Source organism: Rhinopithecus roxellana, chromosome 6 (genome assembly GCF_007565055.1).
Source record: "Rhinopithecus roxellana isolate Shanxi Qingling chromosome 6, ASM756505v1, whole genome shotgun sequence".
In the NCBI taxonomy this organism is placed as follows: domain Eukaryota; kingdom Metazoa; phylum Chordata; class Mammalia; order Primates; family Cercopithecidae; genus Rhinopithecus; species Rhinopithecus roxellana.
The window spans coordinates 125,043,419-125,067,762 of NC_044554.1; the positions used below are offsets into that span (position 1 = coordinate 125,043,419).

Here is a 24,344-nt window from a genome sequence, read left to right on the forward strand (position 1 = left end):
ATTTAAAAATTTACCAAAAATGTAATGAATTCAAGGTAGTCATTATATGTCTATGGATTCGTTTAGCACGTTAAAGACTTTATATATCTTTAACCGTAAAAAACATAATGTCGCTAAATAAAATTATTCTGTGTATCTCTAGGCAAGCTAGAACTCATGTTCTAGAATTCTAGATCAGCAGTGAACAAAAAGCGAGGATGTCTACTCTTACACCTTCTTTTTAATATATGTTAGAAGTTTTAGCCAGGACATTAAGGCAATAAATATATAAATAAATAAATAGATAGGAAAGGAAGAAGTAAAATATGTATTTCTTCATAGTGGATGTGAAGATTCTATATATCAAAAGATTCTAGGAAATCTACAAAAAGCTACTAGGATTAATAAATGAGTTTAGCAAGGTTGCAGAATACAAGGCCAGTATTCAAAGATCAATTATATGTCTATACTTTAAAAACAAATAACCAGAAACAGAAATTTAAAAACCAATATCATTTACAATCAAAAAAAAAAAAAAAAAACATGAAATACTTAGAGGTAAATTTAACAAATGATTTTTTAAGACCTGTATACTGAAGACCATAGTATATTATTGAGAGAAAGTAAAAATCTGAATGAATACATAGATACACCATGTTCAGGGATCAGACAAGTCAATTTTGCTGAGATGTCAGTTCTCTACAAATTAATTTAGAATTCAGAGCAATTCTAAATTAAACCCAGTGGGCTTTATTTTAGAAACTGACAAGCTGATTGTAAAATTTATATGGAATTGCAAAGGAAAAACAATTGATACAGAGTTAGAAAACTCACACCACCTAAAGACTTATTATATAGTAATCAGAGGAGTGTGTTATTAGCATATGGTGTTGAAACAATTCATTATCAATTTAGAAATACAAAAGAAAACTCCACCCTTACCACACATCATACATGAAAATTAATTTACAAGATATCATTGACCTAATATTAAAGCAAAACATAAACACTTTAAGAAGAAAAATAGGAGAAAATCTTAGCAATCTTAAATCAGGCAGAGGCTTTTTATATAGGAAGCAAAAGCCATCAATTTTTTTTTTTTTCCTTGAGACAGGGTCTTGCTTTGTCACCCAGTCTGGAAGGCATTGGTGCAATCATGGCTCACTGCAGCCTTGACCTCCTGGGGTCAAGCAGTCCTCCCACTTCAGCCTCTCAAGTAGCTAAAACTACAGGTGCATGCCACCAAACCTGGCTATCTTTTTTTTTCTAGAGATGGGTCTCATTTTGTTGCTTAGGCTGGTCTTGAAATCCTGGGCTCAAACAGTCCTCCCACGTTGGCCTCCCAAAGTGCTGGGATTACAGGCATGAGCCACCATGTCCATGAATTTTTATAACAAAGTGATAAATTAGACTTCTTTGAGAGACACAATTTAAAAAATGAAAAAGCAAGCCACAGACTGGGACAAGTTAATAAATAAAATGCATAAACACATAGATGTATATTGTGTTATGTGTTTGTATATGTATATTGAACATACATGGACAAGGATATGTGTCAAGAATATATAAAGGACCAGGTGTGGTGGCTCATGCCTGTAATCCCAGCACTTTGGGGGGCCAAAGTGAGAGGATCACTTGAGGCCAAGAGTTCAAGAACAGCCTGGGCAAAACAATGAGTTGTCATCTCTACAAAACATTATAAAATGAACTTTGCCAGGCATGGGGCACATGCTTGTTACCTCAGCTACTCAGAAGGCTGAGGCAGGAGGATTGCTTGAACCCAGGAGTTCTAGGATACAGTGAGCTGTGATCATGCCACTGTACTCCAGCATGGGTGACAGAGCAAGACTCTGTTTTAAAAATAAAATACACACACACACGTGTGTGTGTGTGTGTGTGTGTGTGTGTGTGTGTATTTTTGTTTATAAAGAACAAATATAACTCAATAATAGAAAGACAACCTAATTTTCAGTAATGGATAAAAGAGTTGAAAAGATACTTCGCTGGAGAAGATATGTGAATGGTCAATAGGTACATGAAAAGATCATATGGGCAATGGAAATTAAAACCATCATGAAATACCGCTAGATACCTACTAGAATGGCCAAAATTTTTAAAGACAGTACTAAGTGTTGATGAGGATGCAAAGCAACTTCAGCTTTTATGCATTGCTAGTGGGAATATGAAATGATACTATTACTTTGAAAAACAATTTGACAATTTCTTTATAAGTTGAATATACATTTACCATATGACTCATCAATTCCATTATTTGTCTGAAGGAAATGAAAATTTACATTCACATGAAGACTTGTCACAAATGTTTATAGTAGTAACTTTCTTTATAATATCAACCCAAATACCTATCAGTAGAAAAATAGATAAACCAAATGTGATGTATTCAATACAAATGGAAAACTATTTAGTGATAAAAAGGAGCAAATAACTGAAACTTACATCAACATGGATAAACCTCCAAATCATTGTGGTGAGCCAAACAAGCTAGACACCCTAAAATTCCATTTTTATAGAACTCTGGAAAAGATAAATATAGGCCCAGGATGAAGATGACGTACTGGAAAGGAATATAAGGAAATATTTTGGGTTGATGGAAATGTCCTGTATCTTCATTAATGTGGTAATTACATGTTTACGTATGTATCACAGTTATTGAACTGTACATTTAAAATTCATATATTTTATTGTGTGTAAATTGTACCTGAATAAAGATGAAAAAGATAGTATTTATAAATTCTATTAGTACTTGATTTCCAAAGGAAAATAACGCAAAAGATAAGTGAACACTTAAAGATAATTTCAAAGTAAGTCTTGCTTGAAACTATATAAAAGTATTTATTAAAAGGCAATTAACTACTAACATCCAAGGGTGAAAATTTTGACCTTTAGTGTATTGTGCAGAAAAATTATGGTATATTTCTTTTAAAATTGATCAAAGACAGCAACATACATTAATCAGAGGAAAGCATCAATTAAATGTAGAAACAAGATTTAAACAAAGATTCATATTAAAATTATGATAAGTAATACTTAGAAACTGCATCCTGGAGACACATTATTTGTACTTTTAGAAAAACAGAAACATATATATTAGTGTGAAAAGATGTTAAAAAATGAATATTAAATTGTTGAGCACAACACATTATATTGACAAGAATATACCATAAATGACTGTAGCTTGCAATAAGGAAATATCTTCCTTGTTTTTCTCTTTAGACTTTTTTTTACAGACATTAATATCAACAAATATTTCCTTTCCTCCCTTTATTTATTGAACCATACCCCTTCTCATGCTATATTTTCCCCCAAAGGAAGTGAATTAATTCACCACCTCTTCTTATTATAGTTTTTCATTTTAAAAACAAAAAACACTACTTAAGTTTTCCCTTTCTCTTATTTCCAAAGTTATATATTTAGCCACCTAAGTTATGCTTACTTCAAAATGTTTGTTGTTGTTGGTTCAAGACAGAGTCTCTGTCACCCAGGCTGGAGTGCAGTGGCGCAATCTTTGCTCACTGCAGCCTCCGCCTCTCGGGTTCAAATGATTTTCCTGCCTCAGCCTCCAGAGTAGCTGGGATTACAAGTGCACACCACCAAGCCTGGCTAATGTTTGTATTTTTAGTAGAGATGGGATTTTGCCATCTTGGCCAGGCTGCTGTCGAACTCCGGACCTCAAGTGATCCACCCACCTCGGCCTCCCAAAGTGTTGGGATTACAGGCTTGAGCCACTGCACCTGGCCCTCAAAATGTTTTTGAAGCAATTTTTGTTATAGTTATGCACATGCTTCTTGAGTTCAATGGTAAGGAAATTATGAGTTTGCTTCCATTTTGTATAGCATCACAAATGTGTAAAGTGCTGCAGAATGGGTTACCTATGTTACATCTTCTCTTAAAATGATAATATTTATGGTCCTTTACTTTTTCCCCCTTCTTTTCTTTTATGAGCTGTGTCCCTAAAAATCACTTCAATTGCTCATCTAACCTTTCTTCTCACCCAAGAAAACCATTTTGAAGTACGTAGGTGATATTACTTTCTTGAGGCTTGATGGACCCTGCTGAGATCAAACCTGCTTATTACTTTTCTTAGCACTCCTTTTTGTTGGAGAGTCTTAAATATTAGTCTTTGTTAACCTTTCCACAGATTTGTTATTGGGCGGGAAAAACCAGGACAAGTGAGTGAGGTTGCCCAGTTGATAAGCCAGACACTGGAACAGGAGAGGCGCCAGAGAGAGCTGCTGGAACAGCACTATGCCCAGTATGATGCCGACGATGACGAGGTCAGTAGTGCTTGCAACGATTATTTTTCCCACATTTTCTAATTCATGAAACTCTCTCTACTGTATAACAGTATGAAACAGTATGACAGGTTTTATGCAGTTTCTTGAGGAAGGTGTGTCCACATTGAACTAAAATTCTACCTTAGTAAAGAAATACTACTAGCATCTGATACACACTTAAGAATCAAGTCATGGTATCCTGTTTACAGTATGAAGACTGTGGACACAAATAAGTCTTATATTTTGCACTATTATAAAGGAAGTCATAGAAACAGAAAAGGATAAAAACACAGAAATGTGAATAATGTCTGTCTTTATTGGTGGAATTGGGCGATTTTCTCTCTCTGCTTTATATTTTTTCAATCTTCTCCAAATGTTCTACTATAGTATGTAATGCTTTTCCAAAAAATTGGGAAACACACCCATACACAAATATCCATAGAAAAGTACTAAAGATTGCTGAGTGTTTCCAGTGTCTTTTTCCCCCAGGAAGAGAAAGTTCTTTGGATCTGCTCACTATGATTTGTGCTGACATAATGCAGAACAAAGCTTTCCACTAGTACATGTTCCATAGAGTAGATACATATTGGAATAATTTTACATCCTGCTTTCTGTAAAAGATCAAGTAAATGAATAGAAGCTAACCCCCAAGTGAAAACAGCTCTCCAGAACCCTTGTGTGCTGTAATATAATACAGATGCTGGTCTGTTTCTAATGTCATTGCCAAATGTACATTGATATAACGGGACAACATGCTTTATTATAAACACGTTTAAACATGCATATGTTTCATATTGGCATGTCAAAAGATCCATCAACAATTTAATTGTAGTATTGTATACTCCATATACTAGTATATATTCAGATAAAATAAATATTTTTCATTCCAGCTGATATAACCACAGTGAAACTTCATATATTCAACCCCTTCTTTTCTGAATATATAATTTTTCAGAATTTTGCTTTCTAGCCAGGATATAAGATTAATAAACAGACATTCATATATTTTCACATATTTTTAATCTGAGATGTTTTAATCCCAGTGTATATTAAGATCTCGTGAATATGTGGTATAATGAGGATATATTCTCTACTTATTATAGTAGAAAACTAGAGGTGGTATATCTGTTAACTTTTGATCAAAGAATAATACACTAGAAATGCTTTAAGTGAATGAATTAGACTCTTAGAACTTGATTTAATTTATTTTCTTACTTGATGAGTCCATTTGAAAGGCAAGTATATTTTCATTGCACTGAGATATTTTGCATGAAAAATGATCTCTTGAATTTTCAAACTAAAAAAGGGATTTCCTCAAGTATTTTCACTTTGTATCTTACTTGGTTTTCAATTCTCTACATTAGTATTTTGTATTTTATCAGAGACACCAATTTGCTTTGACTGCAAACTTTTTCTGAGATTGTAGAATCATTTTCTGCAGGTTTGATTTTTGCATCCTCACTGTGCTAGGATTTTTGGTCTTAGGTTCAGGGGAGTACAGTGACATCAAGTGGTGGAAGGGGACATGGCCAGGCTTTCTAGTCTGTGTGCCTTGGTGTCTTTGGCCTGAAAGCACAGAGATTGGGCTAGATCACAAAATTCCTTCTAGCTTCTAATATTCCATGAATATGAAATAAGCAATCAAGTCTAACAAGCAGAGGGGGCAAACAAGATAGTCACATTTTTAAGGCACTCCAAGTAAAACATTTAGATCACAGACCACACATTTTCTGCAGTTATTTTGAGGCACTGATCGCATTCATTACCAAAACTTGATATAAGATTTAGCTTTTTTTTTTTTTTTTTTTTTAGACACAGGATCTTGCTCTGTCACCCAGACTGGAGTGCTGTGTTGTAAGCATAGCTCAATATATCCTCAAGCTCCTGGGCTCAAGCCAACCTCCTGCCTTGCCTCAGCCTCCTGAGTAGCTGGGACTATAGGCACACAGAACCACATCCTGCTAATGAAAAAAAAAATTTCATGATGTTGTCCAGGCCTGTCTTGAACTCCTGGCCTCAAGCAATCCTCCTGCCTCAGCCTCCCAAAGTGCTAGGATTACAGATGTGAGCCACCCCACCTGGCCCAGATTTTTCTTTAACTTGATCATTTGAATAGATGGAAAAAGAATATTTTTTACATGACATTTATACTTAGGAATGTATCACATCTTAAATGGCAGATTGCTTATAGATTTTTGTTTGTTTGTTTGCCTGTTTTTGTAAAGTAATCAGAGTTGTCACCCGAGCAGATATTGTCAGGGGCAAGGAAATTAAGTAAATATTTAGTGGCAGGCACTTTGCAGGGTGTCTTTCCTACATGATCTCATTTAATCTTTGATGCAGCCAGAAGAGATTTTCTTTTTTTTCCTAGAAATGCAGCAACTGAGGTTTCTTCTAGTGGTACGTCCAGTAGCTGGCAGAGTTGGAACTGGAATAAGGTCTTGCTGGCTCCAAAGCCTGGACTCTTTGCAACACACTGTGCTGTTTTTCAGTAGAGTATACAGAACACTCCTGCTATATTCAGGCAGACACAGAATAACTGGGTAACAAAAGATGTTAAGAGAATTACTGTTTGGGGTGCTAGAGTTCAGGTTCTATGATTCTTTGTTCTGTATTTCTAGTAATAGGGAAATCAAGTCTTTGGATAATTATTTTACTCTATCCAACAGTCGGTAAGAATCATCTTCATAGAGTTTAAAGGGAAGAATAATTGAGTACTCAATTTTTTAAATTAGTTTAGCTTTGAGTTAAACTGTTTTTTCTTTCTGCAAGTTGTAGAAGTAAAAACAAGGTGCTTGCTATGTTACTCCAAGTAACTCACTTTATGGAAAAATGTCAAAGAGAATTTTCCTTTGTATCTCTCTCTCATCCTCCTCTGTGACTTGGGTTTTTCCCCTTTTTTGTATGTTACACACTGCCTCACCAAAACATGCCCAGATAAAACCAACTGTTAATTTTTGTTACGTAGGAGAGATGAAAGCTGTACAAGTAGTGAAAATCCACTCCAGTGTTAAAACTTCAAATTATTTTATTCAAATTCTTTTTTTCTAATGCTAAAAAATATTATTTATTTATGTTTTTTTTTTTTTTTTTTTTTTTTGAGACGGAGTCTCGCTCTGTTGCCCAGGCTGGAGTGCAGTGGCAGGATCTCAGCTCAATGCAAGCTCCGCCTCCCGGGTTTACACCATTCTCCTGCCTCAGCCTCCCGAGTAGCTGGGACTACAGGCGCCCGCCACCTCGCCCAGCTAGTTTTTTGTATTTTTTAGGAGAGATGGGGTTTCACCGTGTTAGCAAGGATGGTCTCGATCTCCTGACCTCGTGATCCACCCGTCTCGGCCTCCCAAAGTGCTGGGATTACAGGCTTGAGCCACCACGCCCGGCCTAAAAAATATTATTAAATTGATTGATTTGAGTGCTTTTTCCCCATTTTCTATGTACTCCCTGTCTTCCTTTGTGAATGAAGAATAAAATGCCCAAGAGGCATAAAGGAAATGAGAACATATATTGAATATCTAATGAATAAATGCTCCTTGAATAATTGAGTTAATTTCATATATAATCCAACAATTTATTGATTGATATATCTTTGTTAAAATAAGCCCTGGATGTGTGTAATCAGTCACTTGTTTTTTTACTTTTATCATTTATAGAATCATCTTGTGATTTCCAAGTTAGAGTTATTTTTATTTGACAATATCCCTTGTGACATTCCCTGCACCAGTAAGGAAAACCTCCAATTAGATACAGAGCAACCAAGTTCATCCAACTGATTTCCAGAGCCAGCTCTTAGATCAGCATTTTCTGCTGAAGGATAGATAGCTTCTGGTTTTCATCAAATCATCCAGTTGTTTGTAACTTGTAACTTGTCACATTGACAGAGGGTATTTGCTTGCTTGCATTCACTACATGGAAAACATCACAATGGGAGAAATAGCTCCTGAAATTATAAACCTACAGTGGAGCTCTAGCAACTATATTGAGGAAGATTACCTTACAATATATTGTGTATGCTTAGACATATCTGTTTCAATGCTTTAGGAAATTATGTCATACTCTAGTAGAATTTAAGCTATATAGGTAATTTTCAAACTATTTAAATTTCTGCTTTTTCTGTTTTTTCTTCCTCTACATCTTTAGAAGGGTTTAAAATAAGCAAACAGCCAATTTTATTTTAATTTGCATCCCTGTTTTTGTTTACTCTCTGTTAAACATTCTGATTTTAAAAAAATGTTAAAATGGCTCTGCTTAAAAGCTGTAGAATAAAAAGGAGGATCCTATTTAAGAAGAGGGAGATGAATATCTGAACAATTGAAAAATTTTAAATGTATATCTGAATATATCTGTGATTCATGATTTCACTTCTGTTTAATAGAAGTATTGATCACTTGGGTTTTTTTTCTTTCTTTCTCTTTCTTTTCTAACAATCTGAAAGATTGCCATGGAGGAGGATTTCAATAAATCCTTCAGACAGTCAGCACTATTTCATGACACTTAGGGGGTATGATAAATTTTTCAACTAGAATTTAGCTTTTTAATTACATTTACTCTCTTGTCATACTCCACCACTATCAGTGTGTAGCCTTTTAGTAGTGAGATGATGTAATTATGGTATATATTTTGTGTAGTATGTATATATTATAAGTATTTTTTATTTAAGAGCATTGTGCAGTTTGAAGTGCTGCAGGCTTAGAGGAAATACAGTATGAACTGGTGCTATATTCCATTTCTGAATTAGAAAATAGGTATGATCATTGAAATTAAAGTATTTCACTGTAAAAATTATGATTATTTGGCTTCCTTAAATATTCTTTTAGGATATAATATTTATTACATTGTAAAGTCTTAGCTATAGATAGCATTTCAAAGTCTCCTTAGGCAGTAGTTCATTAGAAGGTTAATCATCACTCCAGAAACTGAAGCCCCTTCTAAAATATAATTTAATCTTTCTTTCATAATTTGTTTTCCTTACTGGAAATTAATATCATTATAAGAATGTTATAGCAACATTATTTTTTTAGAATCTTTTAAAGTATTAAATACAGTTTAGAGTAGCTGCCCACATGGCTATGGTTTTTTATTGCTTGTGTTGGCATGTAATAATTAGGGGCAAAAATATAACGGAAGCTTTGGTTTGCATAAGTATTAAAAGGTATACAAGAATATATTTATGTTATAAAAAGTGTTAGAGGGATAACATTAAATTTGACTCATACTGTTTGCCATTCCTAGTTGGAAACAGCTTGTGTGTGTAAACAAGAGATTGCAGTTATTATGATTGGCCTTTTAATCATGTGAATACAATAATGTAAATAGACTTTATACTGTGTAATACTGAGAAACTAAGAGTGGGGGCATTTTTTACCAACATGCAGCAATATTATCTTAGTACTTAACACTGTGTATCACAGTAAGCACTGGGACTCAGTGTTTTTCTATCCTTTATCATTTGGCTTTTCTCTTTGCGGTGGAGGTTAAGCCTTCTTTAATATTTTTTGTCAACCATTTTAGAACACTGTGGCTGAATTGCAAGGAATGTCTGGCAACTGCAATAACAATAACAACTATTTTCTTAAGGTTTGTTTTTTGGTTGAAAGTAATGCTTACCTGTACTTTCCTGCTTCATATGTAAAATTAAATATTCTTTGTGTCTTATTAACTATCTGTATGTTCTGAAGAACTTCTCTAGAGTGATGTGTTTTGTGCATTGAATAATAGTTTGAAAATAATCATTAAAAAAACATTTAATTCTGAAACATAGCATATATTTTAGGTATAGCTTCTGCAATTTAGACTCATTTCTTAATATTTAGCCATGGATATTTTTAACCCCTAACACTTTAAATATCTTGTGATTCAAATTAAAGGGAAAAAACAAATGTCCAACAGCAGGTCTGTATGATGTTTGTACAGTAATAATGTACGTAGTGATTTATACTGTCTGTAAATCCAGTACTTTTTAAGAAACTAATCTTTTGATACAAAATTCTTGATTTTTCAAAACACTAGATACATATATCTTTAAATTATAGTAGTATTTAGTTGCATGATTTATATGGTAGACATATCAAAATATCTAAAATGATACTATACTTGAAATAATAAAATAATTCTCATTATGTTTAGTTGCTGTTAATATAGATAGAGGTGCTTAAAAATGGAGGTTGAGTGTATGTAAAAGGCAGACTGATTAATGGCAATTAGAGGAGCCTGAAGAATAAAAGAAATATATTTAACAGCCTGTTCACAGACTCCAATTTGGTCTAATCTCTAAAATCATTAAATTTAATTACATCCTTTGGTTTATGATCCCCAAATCTATAGCAACAGTCATTGTCACTGAGGCCCAGAATCACAAGGTGCTTGGAAAACATTCTGTTTAAGACTCTATCCATATGTGCTCTGGCCTAAGTAGTGTATACACACGCTTCACACACACACCGCACACGCACCACACATGCCCACACACACACCATACATACCCCCACACAAACCACACACACACCACACTCACACCAAACATACCCGTGCACACACACCACACATACCTACACACACACACACACCACAATCACACCACACATACCCACACACACACACACCACACTCACGCCACACATACCCACACACACACCACACATGCCCACACATACACCACACACACCACACCCACACCACACATACACACATACACCACACATACCCACACACACCACACACACACACCACACATACCCACGCAACCACACTCACACCACACATACCCACACACACCACACACACATGACAAACACTACACACACCACCCTCGCACACCACACGTACCACAAATACACACCTCACACACCCCACACAGACACACACACAACACGCACATACCACACATACACACACACCACACATACCCCCACACACACCACACACACTACACATACCCCCACACACCACACATACCCCCACACACACACACCACATACCCACACACATACACCACACATACCCACATACACACCACACACACCACACATACCCACATACACACCGCAAACACACACACACACCACACATACCCACACAACCATACACCACACATACCCACACACACACATGACAAACACACTACACACACCACCCTCGCACACCATACGTACCACAAATACATACCTCACACATGCACCACACACACCACACACACTCTGACCCCACAGGGTAGACATCCTCCTGTACTTGAAAGATTTTCTCTAGAAATATTCTTCGTATATGGAGATGTTATTTTTTAATACACTATGTACAGACAGAAAGATGGGTAAAGGGAAGACACAGGTTAGGATAGGAACCTTCATCTAAACAATGTCATCTTTTTGTAGCTCATTTTCTTTGATTTAAAAAAACTATGATGCAAATGATTTGAATATATTTTCCTTCCCACTGCTACATTGTGATGTTATTTACTCATGAGCTAGATAGGAAATACCAAATAAACTTTATCAAATTCTTCCATGTAATTAAATTTCTCTGAAAGTGTAGACTTTGTACTCCCTAGAAACTATGCTAGAACAATTCAATATTACAATGATGAAACACAGTTTGCAGTGTTAAAGAGATATCATAGAAACTAACACAAATGACAGTATTTTTCTGACTTTAAAAATGTATGTATTAGTTGAATAATTTACCAAAACATTCTAAAATGCTAAAAGATACAGTGAGAGATGGATGCCTGGGAAACAGACTTACTTTCCCAGGGGCCATCAGGATCCCCTGGTTTTTCTATGCCATTTGTTTCCCCTACCTTTTACGGTGTCTAGTACACTGACTCTGTTGCCCTTGAATGTCAACTTAATCCTGTTCACCTTTCAGGGTTCCATTTAAGTTTCATCTCCTTCACAAAGCATTGCTGGGCTAGCAGCCTTTTAAAAGTATGTCAGTGGCACTGTGTGTATCTCTTTCTATCATTATTTATCCATAAATTCCCTTCATTAGCCTGTAATCTCTTCAATGACAGGTTTCAATGGGCTTTTGCTTGCTACAACATTTTAATTGTCTTGAGAGTCCATGAATTTGCAAGAAGACCCTATCTCTATCACGCTAAACCACAATCTTCTTCATATAAAACCAGAAAAAAATGAATGTGCATATTTTATCCCTTGAAAACCTTTGGGACTATCAAAATAGCAACTTGGTGACTCACAGTAACATGCCTTCTTTTTAGTCATAACTGAATAAACCTGCAGTTGAAACAGAATAGTCCAAATGGCCTAAATTACAATACTGCATATATGTCCTTATCTCCTTCCCAATGTATTCACTTAGAAATAGCCTTAAATCTTAGAAACGTATTTTCTATCACACACCACCCTCACACACCACCCTCACACACCACACATACCACAAATACTCACATACCTCACACACATACATGGAGCTGTCATCTCCCATGATAACAATGCCTTCTTCAGGAATACCACCTGAAGAACCTGCCTGGGGCTGTTTTACAGTTAGTCTATTTTTTATATTTTTTATAAGTAGAAGGACTATACTCTAAACAGTAAAAAGGGTGATAGATTTATTTTCACCTTACAGAAAGGTGTAGTCCATGGGGTTCCAGCTTCATGATGAAGTTTCCTTTTTTTTTTTTTTTTTTTTTTTTTGAGACAGAGTCTCGCTCTGTCACCCAGGCTGGAGTGCAGTGGCCGGATCTCAGCTCACTGCAAGCTTCACCTCCCGGGTTTACGCCATTCTCCTGCCTCAGCCTCCCGAGTAGCTGGGACTACAAGCGCCCGCCACCTCGCCCGGCTAGTTTTTTGTATTTTTTTAGTAGAGACGGGGTTTCACCGGGTTAGCCAGGATGGTCTCGATCTCCTGACCTTGTGATCCGCCCGTCTCGGCCTCCCAAAGTGCTGGGATTACAGGCTTGAGCCACCGCGCCCGGCCAAAGTTTCCTAATTAAGCATCCCATATCAAGTGGACCCTGGGTTTTATCTACTATAACTCAAAGTAATACCAATTACAGTACCAGCATAACATTTAAGTATTAACGATAATTATGGCATTATGATGAGTGAAAGAAGCAGTTCAAGTAAAGTGTGTTCTGCTTTTATTGTAATGACATTCTAGAATTGAGTATGTTGTGCTTTTATTCTAAAAAATGTATCATAAATTATATAGATAATATATCATAACTAGGTTGGGTTTAGCCAGGAATGCAAGTATGGTTTAACATTGGAAAATCAGTCACTTTTTATATTTGACATTGTACTGGAAGGCAAGTAAAAGAAATTAAAGAAATAAATTGTAAAGGAAGAAATGAAACTGTTATTCACATACGATGAGATTGTCCATTTAAAAAATCTCAAAAAGTACCTATAGATAAGTTATTAGAAGTAATATAAAAGTATAGTGACTTTGCTGAATACATAATTAATGTAAAATAAAACATATATTTCAATATGTCTGCAAACCAGGAGAAAACATAATTTATAAGTTACCATTTACAAGACTTCAAGACATAAATGATAGGGAAGACCTTCATAGAGAAAAATAAAATCATATAGAGATATACTAAAGAAAGTGTATAAAATAGGACAAGGAAACCTTGTTCATGGTTTGGAAGATTCAATACCTGTTGATTCAGTGCAATTCTAGTAAAAATAATTTCAAAAGATTTTTAAATGGAATTTGGTAAGCTATTGCTAAAATATACATGAAAGCGCGATACACAAGAAATAACCATGGCATTTCACATGCTTCAAAATGGAAATAAATATTATTAAACTTTAGTAAATTTATACTTGGAGACAAAAGAATGGGCAAGTTGGTCAAGAAGCCCAGAAACAGCACTTCAGATATACAAAAACCTGATTCATGACATAGATTACACTCTAGAAGAGTTGAAAAATGTTTGGCTCTTCAATAAAGAGAATATAGTGAAGTTGAGCCCCCATATAATCCATACCCAAAATTCCATCTCACGTGGACTGACTACTCAAATGTGAAAAGCAAAAATATAAAACTTGGAAGATGGCGTAGAAGAATACCTTTATGACCTCAGTTTTTAGAAATGTTTCTTAAATGAGCCCCTGAGAAGCCTGACTACATTAAACATCTGTTCATCAAAAGAATACCTTTAAGAAAGTGAAAAGACAAACCAGAAGCTGGAATAAAATGTTTAAAAAATAAATAACCGAAAGTAAATTACAGTCACATGTTGCTTAATGGTGGGGATAAATTCTGAGAAACGTACTTTTAGGCAAGTTCATCATCATGTGAACATTATAGACTGTACTTACACAAACCTACAGAGTATAGCCTACTACACACCTAGGCTAGATGTTACAACCTGTTTCTCCTAGGCACAAAACCTGTGCAGCATATTATTGTACTGAATACTGTAGGCAATTTTAACACAATGGTATTTGTGTATCTAAACACGGAAAATGTACAGTAAGAATATGGTATAAAACATAAAAAATGGTACACCCATGGAGGCTACTTACCATGAATGGTGCTTGCAGGACTGGAAGTTTCTCTGGCTGAGTCAGTAAGTGTGAACACTAGGACATTACACTGTTGCAGACTTTATAAACACTATATATTTAAGCTACAATACGTTTATTTAAAAATATTTTCTTTCTTCAAAAATAAACTAGCTTACTCTAACTTTTTTATTTTATAAACTTTTAGATTTTTTAAAACTTTCTGACTCTTTTGTAATAACACTTAGCTTAAAACACACTTTGTATAGCTGTACAAAAATACTTTATCTTTATTCGGTAACCTTTTTCCTATTTTTAATTTTTTACTTTTTAAATCTTCTTGTTAAAAACTAAGACACAAACATACACATTGGCCTTGGCCTACACAAGGTCAGAATCATCAGTATCTTCTACCTCCATGTCCTGTGTCGCTGGTAGGTCTCAGGGGCAATAACATACATGGAGCTGTCATCTCCCATGATAACAATGCCTTCTTCTGGAATACCTCCTGAAGAACCTGCCTGAGGCTGTTTTACAGTTAGTCTTTTTTTTATAATTAGAAGCACTACACTCTAAAATAACAGTGAAAAGCATACTAAATACATAAACCACTAACAAAGCTGTTTATTATCAAGTATCATGTACTGTGCATAATTGTATGCACTATACTTTTATAAAACTGGCCGCACAGTAGGTTTGTTTACACTAGTATCACTACAAACGTGAGTAATGTATTGTGCTGTGACATTATGACAGCTTTTCAGCTGCATTATAATCTTATGGGACCACTGTCACTATGTAAGTTCCAGCACTGACCAAAATGTCATTATATGGCACATGACTGTATATAAAAAGTACTTCTATGCGGCAGTAAGGAAAGACTGCAATGTGCCATTGGCTTGAACAGGTATATCTCAGAAGAGGAAATCTCCATACCAGATGATGTCCAAATACATTAGCAATCAGCAAGTGAAAATTAAAAACCAAAATAAAATACTACTTTATACCCACTGAATTGATTTAAATCAGATATTTTAAGTTTCAGTGAGGTTGTGGAGTAAGGGAAAGTCTTATTCTCTGCACATTGGAAAATAAATAAGCCCAACCATTTTGAAAAACAATTTGGCATTATCTAATAAAGTTGACTCAACAATTATATTTTTTGTAAACCACCCTAGTAAAATTCATATACATTAGCTATAAGACATGTATAATACTGTTCTTGTAGTAGTAACAAAATTTGAGTATATCTGACATCTCTATCAACAAGAGAATGGATAAATATATTATTGTATAGTCGTAAAATGAAATTGTATGTTGATTCAGCAACTCACAACAACTGCTGGAATCTTAGGAGCACAAGATTAAAAGCAAAAAGGTACAGAAAAATACACACAATATTATTCCATTTATATAAAGCATAAAATCATGTCAAAATAACACATTGTTTGGATATAAAAATATAGCAAAACTAAAAAAAAAAAAAACAAAAAACCAAAAAAAACTCAGAATGATAAAATTCAGCAGAATTACTCCAGAAGAGTAAGCAACTGAAATGGAATCAAGGAGGCACACACAGAGGACTTCAATGAAAATGAGTAGTTCTGTTCCTTTTCCTGAAATAAGTTGTTAGTTTATTCGTGGTGGTTATATAATTATTCATTATGTTTTAAATTTATTTCTTGAATAGGCTTTATGTCAACTCAGTATTTAATATAATTCAAAAGCTGCCAAGTATAATATATTTTGCAATTATGTGATTATGTGGATATAAAATGAATAGGACATAGTTCCTGCTCTCTGAGGACTTATAAAATGGCTTAAAACTCTGTGTCTTCAACTTGCTTCGGTATGAGAATATCATGCTACTTCTTTAAAAATACAGATTTATCTACCCAGCCTCAGGCCTACTGAATCTGAATATGGCTTGCAAGGGTATCACCTGCAGATGTTTGTGGGAAGCGGTTAGACGCAATCAGTATTGGAGCGATCCAGTGTAAAGATACCAGGAATCTCGCAGTAAAGATCTTTGAGTCCTGGTATTGCAGGCACTTTGCAAGATGGAATGGCTGCCACAAATCATGAGACAGCCATGTGAGGAAAGGACTAGAATTATTCTCTCTGGAAGGAGATTTTAAGATTGAGACTATGTTTATCATTAATCTATGTAATACCATAATCCATGTAATACCACCAGTGACATTTTTGTTGATTTTACTTTTTTTTTGTACCTTAAATTCTGTAACTGTAATTTCTGGTTCTATTTGATGATCTGATAGCATTTTTGCAATTATATGAATCAGTTTTTATGTAAACACCTTATTTTTCAAGATTCAATTACTTGTACAATTATAGAATTACTAAAATAATGATAACATGTCTCTTCAGTCACTCATAGCTGTCCTCTTCTGTAGAGGAAAATTCAGGGAAATACAAATCTCTTAGTCTCTTCCCAAAGTTCTACTGGCATCAGAATAAGTGCTTCATTGTTCTCTTGGCAAGTAAAATGAAACTCAAGGAAGACTGCCAGTTTGAATTTGCAGTGTGACATTTGAATTATAGAGGTCTACTTTGGTCTGTCGACCGTTTAGTTCAGGATCTCAGTGGCAAAAAGAGATCACTGGTTCCCTCCTCATGTAGAATATATTTATCAGGGACTTAATTAAAAACAATAGCATTTCTCTCTTTATAAGTAGGTAAATGTATTAAGTGGAATTGAATTAGGAATATTAAGACATGGAGAATATATTTTATACTCACAAGCAGCTTATTTTGCTGTGGAAATAGTAAATATATGTAATAAAAAATTTAAATCCTTTTCAAGGCAACCTGTCAAAAGATCCAATAACCATAGTGTAAAAGAATCTTCACAATTTTAAGGCATATAAAATAAAAGTGAATTTGATATTTCTGGTTTCTATTTTTATTTGCAAAGAGGTTTTTGTTGTTTTTGTTTATTTTCTGTAGCACAAGCAGCTGTGGCAATAAAGGGTGTGTTCATTTTTTTTTTTTTTGAGACGGAGTCTTGTTCTGTCACCCAGGCTGGAGTGCAGCGGCATGATCTCAGCTCACTGCAACCTCCACCTCCTGGGTTCGAGCGATTCTCCTGCCTCAGCCTCCTGAGTAGCTTGGACTACAGGCACATGCCACCATGCCCAGCTAGTTTTTATATTTTTAGTAGAGATGGGGTTTCACCATGTTGGCCAGAATGGTCTCAATCTCCTGACCTCATGATCCACCCTCCTTGGCCTCCCAAAGTATTGGGATTACAGGCATGAGCCACCGTGACCGGCCCAAAAATTTTTTTTAAAAAAACACAGCCTATCTGCAGAGCAGAGTATACAGAAACAAATCATAGCTAGAAAGTATTTAAAAAGGTAATTACTTTAAAAAGTAATTGCAGGTTTTTGCCATTGAATGTAATGGCATTAGTTTTGCACCAACCTAATATAACAATAGTGTTCAGTCTCTCTAAAATCAACTGAATTTCTTGACATTTTTACCCCCCTGAGGGCCTCATCTAACTGTATAGACTTTTTTTTTTTTTCATTAAATAATTGTTGGGAAACAGTTCTCCATGGGCCTGTCCCAATTCTGAGACACTGACTGCCCTATGTTCTGGATTAGCTTTTCAGGTGTTTGTGTTTGTGGACTGAACAGCCTTGGAAGATAGTTTTCCCTTTAGAGCAAAGGGCAGTAATATTTACTGCTGATTATGAAAGATTCTGGTTACATAGCTCTGGGTTCTTCTGACTTGTCTACCTGTGCAGGAATCATCTGACCTTCTACTCATTACCCTTTGGAAATTGTGGCTTGAGGAGCCAGTCCAAAAATGGTAATACAGCTGTTCTACCTTATCTGCAATTTTGCATTTGAGGGTTTCAGTTACCCACAGTACTTTGAGAGAAAGAGACCATGTTAACATAGCTTTTATTATAATATGTTGTTATAATTGTTCCATTTTATTATTCGTTAATAATATAGTATATAGAATATACTGTGCCTAATTTATAAATTGAGCTTCATCGCAGGTATGTATGTATAGGAAAAAGCATAGTATATAATAGGGCTCAATACTATCTGAAGTTTCAGCCATCCACTGGGGGGCCTTGGATTTACCCTTTGTGGATAAGGGGAAACTACCTATAGTCTGTTTCAACTAGTTCAAAGACCCATCCTGGGTTAGAAGAAGGATCTGACCCCACACCTATACTGAGCATGAATTGAAGAAATTTCACTCACTGGGGAGATGATGAGGCAGGGTGTGTAGTGCTAGATAAGGAGGAATAGCAACAGTTAGGCTGCTTTTTGACTCAACCCTCTTGCAGTCTGTCATGTCTATTATGCCAAGTTTAGATTCATTCTGATGATAGAAGGTGTCACAGCATTCTTTGCTGTGGGTCCTGGCTGTTACAAGGGAATATTGTTCCTGTTGGGGAAATTTCTCTGAGATGCATAAACTCCTATGGGAAACCTAGTGAGTACTTGCACCCTAAGTGCCTTGCATTGAACCTATAATGCTGATGAAGGTAACTCACTGGAGAATGTGAAACTGTCCCAAGACAGTCTGGATAAATTCTTACAGTCAGCCTTATCATCCTGGAAAACTCCCGTGTCCTTTTATGTTGAAACCAGGTTTAAGGAGATGTTATCATGATAACAGGGCAGCGAATGTCCCAGATGAAGATGGACTGTATAATGGAATTTTTGCTATAGAAGTCAAGGTTATGATTACTGAGTCAAAGACTCCCCAAAACTAAGTAGATGGTGTCAGTAATTATGAGCAGCCTTATAGAGTGCCTCAGGTGGACTATAAACATTGGAAGTTAGGTTAAAGCAGGAGTAAACACTGCACTGCTCAGAACTGAATGTGCCTGTCACTGCCACAGAGCTCTTCTCTGCTTCTACACCTCTTGATGCCTTCCTGCTCTACCCTGATTCAGTTGCTTTGGGCTGAAATCTCTTTGCCCTCTAGAGACCAAATTTTATAAAAACCCCTTGAATATAATGGAGAACTTTGAAGGGGGAAACACTTGAACTTTATCGTTCTGTTCTGTTGATACTGTGGTTCCCAACTCACTATTTCACCTAGTGCCGCTGTGAGAAGGATACCCAAATTCAGCTGATATAATGGGTTCATAGTGGGAAGGTAAGCTAAAATAGCCTTGAGGATGGCACCCTTTGTGGGCAAATAAAATGTAATGGTGTCATGGTTTCCACTGCTAAATGTGTAATGGAATTGATGTGTTATATGCATGAACTTCTTGTCACATTAATGTCCATGGGGATTTTCCCCTTCAGAGATTGCCACATGTAGAGCGGTAACAGTGGATCATGTATATCACCTTCCCTGTTTTCTCTCAGGTGGCCCAGCAGAAACAAGATGGCATCTCAGGAGGAGAAAAGGAATTCACAGCTTATTTAGACACTTAATGGGTTTGGAGCAGTGGCTCATGCTTGTAATCCCAGCTCTTTGTGAGGCCAAGGCGGGAGGATCACTTGAGGTCAGGAGTTCAAGACCAGCCTGGCCAACATGGTGAACCCCCCTCTACTAAAAATACAAAAATTAGCTGGGTGTGGTGGTGCACGTCTGTAATCCCAGCTACTCGGGAGGCTGAGGCAGGAGAATCACTTGAGCCCAGGAGGTGGAGGTTACAGTGAGCTGAGATAGTGCCATTGTATTCCAGCCTGGGTGACAGAATGAGACTCTGTCTCAAAAATAATAATAATAAAATAATAAAAATAATTAATGGCTGCCAGGATTCTCAGGCCATTTCCCAACTCAACAATATCACATGCTTGATCAGTCACTGAACACACCTCTTTTTTTTTTTTTAAGTGGTTATGAATTTGCTACTAAGCTCTTATTGAAATTGAATATGAAGAAATAGGAACGCTTTTACACTGTTGGTGGGAGAGTAAACTAGTTCAACCATTGTGGAAGACAGTGTGGAGATTCCTCAAGGATCTAGAGCCAGAAATACCATTTGACCCAGCAATCCCATTACTGGATATATACCCAAAGGATTATAAGTCATTCTACTATAAAGACACATGCACACGTATGTTTATTGCAGCACTATTCACAATAGCAAAGACTTGGAACGAACCCAAATGCCCATCAATGATAGACTGGATTAAGAAAATGTGGCACATATACACTATGGAATACTATGTAGTCATAAAAAGGATGAGTTAATGTCCTTTGCAAGGACATGGTTGAAGCTGGAAACCATCATTCTCAGCAAATTAACACAGGAACAGAAAACTAAACACTGCATGTTCTCACTCATAAGTGGGAGTAGATCAATGAGAACACATGGACACAGGGAGGGGAACATCACAGACTGGGGCCTGTCAGGGGGTGGAGGGCTAGAGGAAGGATAGCATTAGGAGAAATGCCTAATGTAGATGACAGGTTGATGGGTGCAGCAAACGACCATGGCACATGCATACCTATGTAACAAACCTGCATGTTCTGCACATGTATCCCGGAACTTAAAGTATATTTTAAAAAGCACATTAAAAAATAATAAAAAGAAATTGAATGTCTGACCCATGGACAGACAATACCTCTGGCCTGATATTCTCCGTTGAGATGGGTCAACTTGAACTCATGACCAACAAGATTGGAAGGGTTCAACACACATTGTTTGTCAAATAGAAATGACAGATTCCAGAAAGTTGCCAGGCTGGCTACAAGTGGTAGCTTTCTGTTTGATTAAAACTTTGTCTGTCTGCCTCCTGAAATGGGGAGTTTGACTTGGTAATGTCTTCAATTCATAGACTTTCTTTAAATCGCTGGTATTGGTTCACTGATGGTTCTGTGAAGTTGTCCAATGTTGTCTTCTGGTTTTTCATTCTCAGCACTAGTTATGCAGACCCCAAAATGGACATGGCCACTCTGCTCAATAGGCAGCACACAAGCCCATTTGTATCTCTGGCCAATACTCCCCTTGATGAAGCTTGTTATATTTTTACTAACTGTGGGTCTATTGCAGCTGATTTGTTGGGTCTGCCACCCCTAAAATTACAGACTGACATATTGAAGTGTGGGATAGATAGGATTGGGAGTGGTGGCTCACACCTGTAATTCCAATACTTTGGGAGGTTGAGGTGAAAGGATAACTTGAAGCCAGGAGTTCAAGAGCAGCCTGGGCAACATAGCAAGACCTGTCTCTAAAAAGATAATTTTGTAAAAGCCTGGCATGGCAGTGCTGCATGCCTGTAGTCCCGACTACATGGGAAGCTGAGGTGGAAAGATCACTTGAGCCCAGGAGTTTGAAGCTGCAGTGAGCTATGATTGCACCATTGCACTCCAGCCTGGGTGACAGAGTAAGTCCCTGTCTCTACTCAGTCAATTAAAAAAAAGTTTGGGATGGCAAACAGTGGAAGCAAATTGTGGCAAATGGTCACATTCTTTGAACTGCTCATGTAGCTGCACATTAGAGGTGTTTTTATATATTTAAATGTATTTAAAGAAAGGCTTTTAAAAATAGAATCAGAATCTGCAGTTTAATAGGATCTCCAGGTGATTCTTTTAAAAATATTTTTATTGATGCATAAGATATATATCATTTCAGGGTACATGTGACAATTTAATATATTCATTTAATTTGTAAAGATCAAATCGTTTACTTGGGATATCCATCACCAAAGAAAGACCTTTGTAAGCAATCTTTTCTTTTTTTTTTTTTTTTTTTTTTATTATACTTTAAGTTCTAGGGTACATGTGCATAACGTGCAGGTTTGTTACATATGTATACTTATGCCATGTTGGTGTGCTGCACCCATCAACTCGTCAGCACCCATCAATTCATCATTTATATCATGTATAACTCCCCAATGCAATCCCTCCCTCCTCCCCCCTCCCCATGATAGACCCCAGTGTGTGATGTTCCCCTTCCTGAGTCCAAGTGATCTCATTGTTCAGTTCCCACCTATGAGTGAGAACATGCGGTGTTTGGTTTTCTCTTCTTGTGATAGTTTGCTAAGAATGATGGTTTCCAGCTGCATCCATGTCCCTACGAAGGACGCAAACTCATCCTTTTTTATGGCTGCATAGTATTCCATGGTGTATATGTGCCACATTTTCTTAATCCAGTCTGTCACAGATGGACATTTGGGTTGATTCCAAGTCTTTGCTATTGTGAATAGTGCCGCAATAAACATACGTGTGCATGTGTCTTTGTAGTAGACTAATTTATAATCCTTTGGGTATATACCCAGTAGTGGGATGGCTGGGTCATATGGTACATCTAGTTCTAGATCCTTGAGGAATTGCCATACTGTTTTCCATAATGGCTTGAACTAGTTTACAATCCCACCAACAGTGTAAAAGTGTTCCTATTTCTCCACATCCTCTCCAACACCTGTTGTTTCCTGACTTCTTAATGATTGCCATTCTAACTGGTGTGAGATGGTATCTCATTGTGGTTTTGATTTGCATTTCTCTGATGGCCAGTGATGATGAGCATTTTTTCATGTGTCTGTTGGCTGTATGAATATCTTCTTTTGAGAAATGTCTGTTCATATCCTTTCCCCACTTTTTGATGGGGTTGTTTGTTTTTTTCTCGTATATTTGTTTGAGTTCTTTGTAGATTCTGGATATTAGCCCTTTGTCAGATGAGTAGGTTGCAAAAATTTTCTCCCATTCTGTAGGTTGCCTGTTCACTCTGATGGTAGTTTCTTTTGCTGTGCAAAAGCTCTTTAGTTTAATTAGATCCCATTTGTCAATTTTGGCTTTTGCTGCCGTTGCTTTTGGTGTTTTAGACATGAAGTCCTTGCCCATGCCTATGTCCTGAATGGTACTACCTAGATTTTCTTCTAGGGTTTTGATGGTATTAGGTCTAACATTTAAGTCTCTAATCCATCTTGAATTAATCTTCGTATAAGGGGTAAGGAAAGGATCCAGTTTCAGCTTTCTACTTATGGCTAGCCAATTTTCCCAGCACCATTTATTAAATAGGGAATCCTTTCCCCATTTCTTGTTTCTCTCAGGTTTGTCAAAGATCAGATGGCTGTAGATGTGCGGTATTATTTCTGAGGACTCTGTTCTGTTCCATTGGTCTATATCTCTGTTTTGGTACCAGTACCATGCTGTTTTGGTTACTGTAGCCTTGTAGTATAGTTTGAAGTCAGGTAGCGTGACGCCTCCAGCTTTGTCCTTTTGACTTAGGATTGTCTTGGCAATGCGGGCTCTTTTTTGGTTCCATATGAACTTTAAAGCAGTTTTTTCCAATTCTGTGAAGAAAGTCATTGGTAGCTTGATGGGGATGGCATTGAATCTATAAATAACCTTGGGGAGTATGGCCATTTTCACGATATTGATTCTTCCTATCCATGAGCATGGTATGTTCTTCCATTTGTTTGTGTCCTCTTTGATTTCACTGAGCAGTGGTTTGTAGTTCTCCTTGAAGAGGTCCTTTACATCCCTTGTAAGCTGGATTCCTAGGTATTTTATTCTCTTTGAGGCAATTGTGAATGGAAGTTCATTCCTGATTTGGCTCTCTGCTTGTCTGTTGCTGGTGTATAAGAATGCTTGTGATTTTTGCACATTAATTTTGTATCCTGAGACTTTGCTGAAGTTGCTTATCAG

The 24,344-nt window shown here is 36.3% G+C and overlaps 1 protein-coding gene across 4 annotated transcripts in view; it reads left to right on the plus strand.

The window, feature by feature from the left end:
- PPP1R9A (protein phosphatase 1 regulatory subunit 9A) overlaps positions 1 to 24,344 on the plus strand; it is a 390,175-nt gene that overhangs the window by 282,449 nt on the left and 83,382 nt on the right. For 3 of the 4 annotated variants that reach the window (XM_030933317.1, XM_030933320.1, XM_030933318.1), the window contains exon 6: positions 4,139 to 4,274. In XM_030933317.1, coding sequence (XP_030789177.1) covers positions 4,139 to 4,274 — 136 coding nt within the window. Of the gene's footprint in view, positions 1 to 4,138; positions 4,275 to 9,782; positions 9,849 to 24,344 lie in introns of all 4 variants that reach the window. The other variant, XM_030933321.1, reaches the window with a different exon arrangement.